An 8,002-nucleotide genomic window follows, 5' to 3' on the forward strand; every position below is an offset into this window, starting at 1 on the left:
ATTCTCATAATCCCATTGGTTCCAGACTGTCATACTCAATAAAAGTTTGTGGAAAAAAACATCTTTATCGCAGTGAAACATCTGAGAACAAAGCCTTTTTCCATGATGTCATCAACTATTGGCAGAGACTAAACTGACTGATGTGATTTATCGCCTTTTGTATGATGAAATCTGGGGGAAGAACTACAGAAGGGCAGCAGTCTTTGCTTCTGCCAGTCTGCCATATACCATAATCCCAACTCCAGTGACTGGATTTTTAATGAAGCTGCAGAGAGATCCATTAAAACACTTTCCCATCATCACTCTTACATCTCTATGTGTAAATAACATATTGTTATAATTACACAAAATGTGTTCTAGACCCCGAACCGTTCCTTTTCCTGACTCCAAGCCTGTAGTTACAGTGGGGCAAAAAAGTATTTAGTCAGCCACCAATTGTGCAAGTTCCCCCACCTAAAATGATGACAGAGGTCAGTAATTTGCACCAGAGGTACACTTCAACTGTGAGAGACAGAATGTGAAAAAAAAATCCATGAATCCACATGGTAGGATTTGTAAAGAATTTATTCGTAAATCAGGGTGGAAAATAAGTATTTGGTCACCTCAAACAAGGAAAATCTCTGGCTCTCACAGACCTGTAACGTCTTCTGTAAGAAGCTTTTCTGTCCCCCACTCGTTACCTGTATGAATGGCACTTGTTTGAACTCACCATCTGTATAAAAGACACCTGTCCACAGCCTCAAACAGTCAGACGCCAAACGCCGCCATGGCCAAGACCAAAGAGCTTTCGAAGGACACCAGGAAAAGTATTGTAGACCTGCACCAGACTGGGAAGAGTGAATCTACAATAGGCAAGCAGCTTGGTGTGAAAAAATCAACTGTGGGAGCAATCATCAGAAAATGGAAGACATACAAGACCACTGATAATCTCCCTCGATCTGGGGCTCCACGCAAGATCTCATCCCGTGGGGTCAAAATGATCATGAGAACGGTGAGCAAAGATCCCAGAACCACACGGGGGGACCTGGTGAATGACCTGCAGAGAGCTGGGACCAAAGTAACAAAGGTCACCATCAGTAAGGTAAGGTAAGGTAAGGTAACTTTATTTATACCTAAAGGCAAGGTAAATTTGCTTTACAGAAAAATGACAGCATTTGACATCCCTTTAAAAACACACATACCTAGTAAATATATAAAACTCACTGTGACACATACTTTAATATTTCGAATCAAAAACAGTTCTTATTTAATTCAGTGACAGCAACGGGGACAAAGCTATTTTTATAACGCTTTGTCCTGCATCTTGGAAATAGAAACCTCCGTCCTGAGGGAAGAAGCTGAAATTCACCCCTTAGAGGATGGGAACCATTTTTAAGGATTGATAAAGCCATCCTCTGTACCTGCTTAGAGTACAGGGAGGCTAAACAAGACTGTGGCTCACCTATCAGACGACTGGACCATCTCACTATCTGATTTAGAGAGTTTTTCTCTGTGACAGAGGTCTGACCAAACCATGCCACCAGACAAAAGGATAAAACAGACTCAATAAAAGAACGATAAAACAAAGTTAAAATTTTTTGGTCAATGTGGAAATGAACAAGTTTCCTAAGGCAATAAAGGTGCTGGTGACCCTTTTTACAAACTGATTTGCAATTTTGATCAAAGTTCAGTTTTTCATTGATTATGGTCCCAAGATATTTATATGATTGTACTTGCTCTATTTTCTGACCTTTAATTAAAGTGACTCCGTGCCCATTTTGTTGTTTCCTAAAATCAACAACCATGTCTTTTGTTTTAGGTATGTTCAGCTGGAGATAAGACTCCTCACACCACTGAACAAAGTCATCAATGACTGGACCGTGGTTAATTTCACCCTCTTTCAGTAAGCTGACAATAACAGAGTCATCTGCATATTTAATAATGACCCTGTTTTCATGTCTGCCCTGACACATGTTTGTATAGAGAGTGAATAATAAGGGCGATAGGACGCAGCCTTGAGGAGAACCTGTGGAGGAGAGCACTGGGTCAGACAGAACCCCATTTATTCTCACTCTTTGTGACCTGTCAGTTAGAAAATCTAAAATCCAGCCCACCAGGTTTTTCCTGATTTCAAACTGTTCTAAAAGTCTTTTAATTAAAATATGGGGCTGTATTGTATTAAAAGCCGAAGAAAAATCAATGAAAAGAAGTCTTGCAAAAGTCCCTTTACTCTCTACATGTTTAAGAATTAGATTTAGTAAAGTCAAAAGTGCGTCCTCCACACTACAACGGCAGGGAATCAAATCCCGCAGTGCCAGACGTGTTCCGCTGCTGAAGCCAGTGCATGTCCAGGCCCGTCTGAAGTTTGCCAGACAGCACATGGATGATACAGCAGAGGATTGGGAGAATGTCATGTGGTCAGATGAAACCAAAGTAGAACTTTTTGGTATAAACTCAACTCGTCGTGTTTGGAGGAAGAAGAATACTGAGTTGCATCCCAAGAACACCATACCTACTGTGAAGCATGGGGGTGGAAACATCATGCTATGGGGCTGTTTTTCTGCCAAGGGGACAGGACGACTGATCCGTGTTAAGGACAGAATGAATGGGGCCATGTATCGTGAGATTTTGAGCCAAAACCTCCTTCCATCAGTGAGAACTTTGAAGATGAAACGAGGCTGGGTCTTCCAACATGACAATGATCCAAAACACACCGCCCGGGCAACAAAGGAGTGGCTCCGTAAGAAGCATTTGAAAGTCCTGGAGTGGCCTAGCCAGTCTCCAGACCTCAACCCCATAGAAAATCTGTGGCGGGAGTTGAAAGTCCGTGTTGCTTGGCGACAGCCCCAAAACATCACTGCTCTCGAGAAGATCTGCATGGAGGAATGGGCCAAAATACCAGCTACTGTGTGTGCAAACCTGGTAAAGACCTATAGTAAACGTTTGACCTCTGTTATTGCCAACAAAGGTTATGTTACAAAGTACTGAGTTGTATTTTTGTTATTGACCAAATACTTATTTTCCACCCTGATTTACGAATAAATTCTTTACAAATCCTACCATGTGGATTCATGGATTTTTTTTTCACATTCTGTCTCTCACAGTTGAAGTGTACCTCTGGTGCAAATTACTGACCTCTGTCATCATTTTAGGTGGGGGAACTTGCACAATCGGTGGCTGACTAAATACTTTTTTGCCCCACTGTATGTTCATTATCAGTTAGAGCCCCTCCTCATTCTTCTTCTTTGGTGCAACCCTATAAATACGGGGTACCCCTTTGGCCCCTGTGGGAGAGGTTGGTGCCATTTCTTTTCCAGCACTGTACAACACAAATATACTGTATATTTAGCCACCATGATGATTTTGATTGTGTGTTTTCAGGTCAGTTATTGTCATCATGTCACGACCTGCGGGGTCGGCAAGGCACTGATCAGCAATCTCTCTCCCCCTCCCCTGTTTTGCCGGGGCGGAACTCATGGCGGGTTCACGCCCTCGGCCCACGCCCTCCCGGATCATGCACACCTGGGCATCATCAGACCAGCTGGTATATCAGAAGGAGGAGATCAGCTGTTCAACGCTGGATTGTTGTGAAGACTCCTGTCAGTACACGTCGAGCCCTAGTTTCCCACACTTCCGCCTCAGAAAGTAACATTTGTCTCTCTGTTCTAGATTCCCCGGACCCGTCCCCGTGTTTCCCCGTGTGGAGCGTGTAAGAGGTGGCTGGTTACTAGCGGAGAGAGATTTGCGTGAGCGTGTGTGTGATCCCCTTGTTTTCCCTGGAGCCCTGGAACCCGTCCTCGCACATCTTGTATATAGCACTGTCCTCGCACTGCCTGTAAATACACTTGTGAAGATTTTTGTGAATAAACTGTCTCTGTTACAACACACTCCGGAGTCCTGCGAGTGGATCCTCAGAGCAACCCGTGACACATCATTATGCTTGTCTTTGCTAGATGCTGTAACGGTGTGTTCACACCGAACGCGATAGACGCGACCAGAGCGTCAGGTTTACATGTAAAGTCAATGGAGGACCACGATGAAGCGCGACTGGGGTCCCGTGAAAATTCAGAAGCAGATTTGAAGCAGAAAGCAGAAAGCACTGATTACTATCAAATATTGTTCACAAATCTGTCTAAATCTGTGTTAGTGAGAACTTCTCCTTTGCCAAGATCATCCATCCCACCTCACAGGTGTGGCATATCAAGGTGCTGATTAGACAGCATGATTATTGCACAGGTGTGCCTTAGACTGCCCACAATAAAAGGCCACTCTGAAATATGCAGTTTGATCACACAGCAGAATGCTACAGATGTCACAAAACCACTCAGTATGTGGTGTGGCCACCATTTGCCTCACGCAGTGCAACACATCTCCACTGCATAGAGCTGATCAGGTTGTTGATTGTGGGCTGTGGAATATTGGTCCACTCTTCTTCTGTGCAAAATTGCTAAATATTGGCAGGAACTGGAACACACTGTCATATAAGCCGAGTGTCCCAAACATGCTCAATGGGTGACATGTCTGGTGAGTATGCTGGCGATGCAAGAACTAGGATGTTTTCAGCTTCCAGCTGTACAGATCCTTGCAATATGGGGCCGTGCATTATCATGCTGGAACATGAGGTAGTGGTCATGGATAAATGGCACAACAATGGTCCTCAGGATCTCAACACGGTATCTTCAAAATGCCAACAATAAAATGCACTCATGTCCTTAACCCCACTGCCACCATGGGCACTCAATCCACAACGTTGACGTCAGCAAACCGCTCATCCACACGACGCCACTGAACAGTAAAAACATCTGTCAACAGAACACCTCTCCAACGTGCCAGACGCCATCGAACATGAGCATTTGCCCACTGAAGTTGCTTACAACAACGAACTGCAGTCAGGTCCAGACCCCGATGAGGACAACGAGCATGCAGATGAGCTTCCTTGAGACGGTTTTTGACAGTTTTTGCAGAAATTCTTTGGTTATGCAAACCGACTGTTGCTGCAGCTGGTGGCTGGTCTCCACCTGGTCAACCATCCTGGAGGTGAACATGCTGGATGTGGAGGTCCTGGGCTGGTGTGGTTACATGTGGTCTGTGATTGTGAGGCCGGTTGGATGTACTGCCAAATTCTCTGAAGATGGCTTATGGCAGAGAAATGAACATTCATTTCACATCAACAGTTCCGGTAGACATTCCTGCAGTCAGCATGCCAATTAGGGGTGGGTTTAAAAAATCGATTCATTGATTAAAATCGATTCTAACTGGAATAAAACGATATCGATTCATTAAATCCTGAAATCGATTTTTTTTATACATATGTAGTTTGCCGCGTATGAAACAAGCGCTTAACATGAGGAAGTCACGCGAGAGTTAAGTGACCTGGACGCATGAACCATCATGGCTACTCCCGGGAATGTGCCACCGAGCCTAAAGGCAGATGTCTGGCAACACTTTGGATTTAAGAACTGTGAAGACAGTGAAGAGCCGGACAAAAGCAAAGCCGTATGTAAGATGTGCAAAATGGAGGTAAAGCACTGTGGAAATACCACAAATCTCAGAAATCATTTAACGAGGCATCATCCAGATATCCTGCTAGCAAAAACGGCCGACACCAAGCAACGCTCACTCGAAAAGGCATTTGCAGTGAAGTTTGAATCCACTTCTCCACGTGCCCAAAAGATAACCCAGTCTGTGGCAACTTTCATATGTAAAGATATACGTCCGTACAGCGTTGTTGAAAATGATGGCTTCCAAAACCTCATTAATACGCTAGAACCACGCTATGTTTTACCAACACGCAAACATTTGAGTGAAGTGGTAATCCCAAACATGTATGAAAAAGTGAAACACGATGTTACAGCCTCTCTCAAGTCAGCAGAGAGAGTCGCTATAACCTGTGACAGCTGGACATCCAGAGCAACAGATAACTACCTGACTATCACCTCACACCATATCGACCAGGAGTGGAGACTCGTGTCTCATGTCTTACAGACAAGAACGACTGAAGCAAGCCACACAGCAGCTAATTTATCTGAAATTATGTTCAAAGCAATCGAAGAATGGGAGCTTACAAACAAAAATCCAGTCATCGTAACTGACAATGCTGCAAATATGGTGCGAGCTGTGGAAATAACGGGCTGGTTGCACATTGGTTGTTTTGCCCACACACTCAATTTAGCTTCACAAGCAGGACTGAAAGTTCCAGCTGTTGCTCAGCTGCTTGGCCGAGTGAGACGCATAGCATCCTTTTTTCATCGCAGCACTGTTGCAAGTCGCAAGCTTAAAGAGAAGCAAAAGATACTGAATCTACCTGCCCATAAGCTGGTGAATGATGGGGTGACCAGATGGAACAGCACATTGGAGATGCTGGAACGCTTCCTAGAGCAACAACCAGCAATCTCTGCAGCTCTACTCTCACCTGAAGTGAGGAGAAATGACAGTAATCTCTGTAGTCTTACAGAGGCTGACATAACTGATGGAGAAGATATAGTGAAAGCTTTGAAGCCGCTGAAAGCAGCCACACTGGTTATGTCTGAAGAAAAGTCCCCGACCCTTTCCATCATTGCACCTCTGCATGCACAGCTGCTGGAGAAGATGATCAGTGTCTCTCACGACTCCTCACTGATTAAAGACCTCAAGACTGCTGTATACGACAACTTGAAGTCAAGGTATGTTTATGAATTGTGTGTATATGCCATGAATGAGTGTAACTGTATGGATGCATGTATTACATGAAAATTCTTATTATAGTGAAAAAATATATATATTATAAAAATGTTAGTTAAGCCCTCTTGTCTAGTAATAGGCCTTTTGATTTTATATCTATCTATCTATAGATGTTTATATATAAATTATGGAAACAAAGTCGTATATTAATGTTTCTGATCTTGCATGAGTGTATGTAACCATGCACATGTATATCCAACATAATAAACTGAGTTAAATGTGCAAAATCTCTTTTCAAGATATGTGGCCCTAAAGGACAAGCTGTACATTGCATCAGCATTAGATCCTCGCTTTAAGGCCCTGCCATTCTTGTCCAAAGAGACCTGTAACAACACATTCTCTCAGTTGGTGTTGGAAGAAGCAGGTTTGGAGAACGTGGACACAGCTATTGTGAGTTACAGAAACAAAAAATTATTGGTTTTTTTGCACTACTCAAGTTAGAATATAAATAGTAATTTCTTTATTAATTAAGTTTTCATTTTTCTACAGCGACAGTCTGATGGTGACACATCTGAGGAAACTGTCCCTGACATCTCTCTTGGTGGTGTTGATGAAGTGGATTATGCCCCTCCAATTAAGAGGTCAAAGGACTCTGCATTAATTTTTCTCCTTGGGCCAGCCTACTCAACAAAAACCACAGCACCACAGAAAACACCAACTCAGAAGGCAAAGGAAGAAGTGAATCGATACAGGGACGTTGAGCCTGTTGCACTTTCTGAGGATCCTTTGATCTGGTGGAGGGACCATGAAAGGGAGTATCCTCTCTTGGCTCTACAAGCAAAGCAGTATCTTTCCATACCTGGGACCAGTGTTCCTTCTGAACGAGTGTTTTCAACTGCTGGTGACATTGTTACCGCACAAAGGAGCTGCCTGACTCCACAACATGTAGACCAGCTTCTCTTCTTGCAGAAAAACCTTACAGTCTCAAAGAAGTGAGAGGGTAGTTGTAAATAAGGCTAAATTGCATTAGTTTCACAGAGGTTTTACAATACTGTTCAGTATGTTTTCATTTTTTGAAGTATTTTAAAAGGCAGTTTTTCATTTTCTGATCGGTCAGTTTCTGTCAGTTCACTTGTACACGCTGTGTTATCCTGTGTGTCTCCAAAACACAATAGTGGATTTCAGAAAAGCTGTGTGAGACACTAACAGCAAAACTATTTCTCTGAGGTTTTACTGATGTTTACAAAAGATGTGTTCTATTTGCACTGGATCCCTGATCCACTTGAAATGTATGTATGAAAAAATATATATACTAATGTTAATTAAAAATTACATTATTTAACTGCTTTAGTATCTGTTCTTA

The 8,002-nt window shown here is 43.0% G+C and overlaps 1 protein-coding gene and 1 pseudogene across 1 annotated transcript; both read left to right on the top strand.

Annotated features, from left to right (window-relative positions):
- The first annotated feature begins 4,256 nt into the window (after nucleotides 1–4,256).
- LOC146719204 (uncharacterized) lies at nucleotides 4,257–5,218 on the top strand (annotated as a pseudogene).
- Nucleotides 5,219–5,339: 121 nt separating this feature from the next.
- Nucleotides 5,340–7,636, top strand: LOC146719205 (E3 SUMO-protein ligase ZBED1-like). Its single transcript, XM_085455416.1, has 3 exons — nucleotides 5,340–6,641; nucleotides 6,939–7,089; nucleotides 7,189–7,636. Exons 1-3 carry the CDS (start codon nucleotides 5,371–5,373, stop codon nucleotides 7,633–7,635), a joined length of 1,869 nt encoding a protein of 622 aa, XP_085311542.1. The 5' UTR covers nucleotides 5,340–5,370; the 3' UTR covers nucleotide 7,636.
- Nucleotides 7,637–8,002: the final 366 nt, after the last annotated feature.

This window comes from Copadichromis virginalis, linkage group LG1, assembly GCF_057382275.1.
Source record: "Copadichromis virginalis isolate Kocher_CV1m ecotype Utaka linkage group LG1, C_Virginalis_male_GT1.1, whole genome shotgun sequence".
Classification (NCBI taxonomy): Eukaryota; Metazoa; Chordata; class Actinopteri; order Cichliformes; family Cichlidae; genus Copadichromis; species Copadichromis virginalis.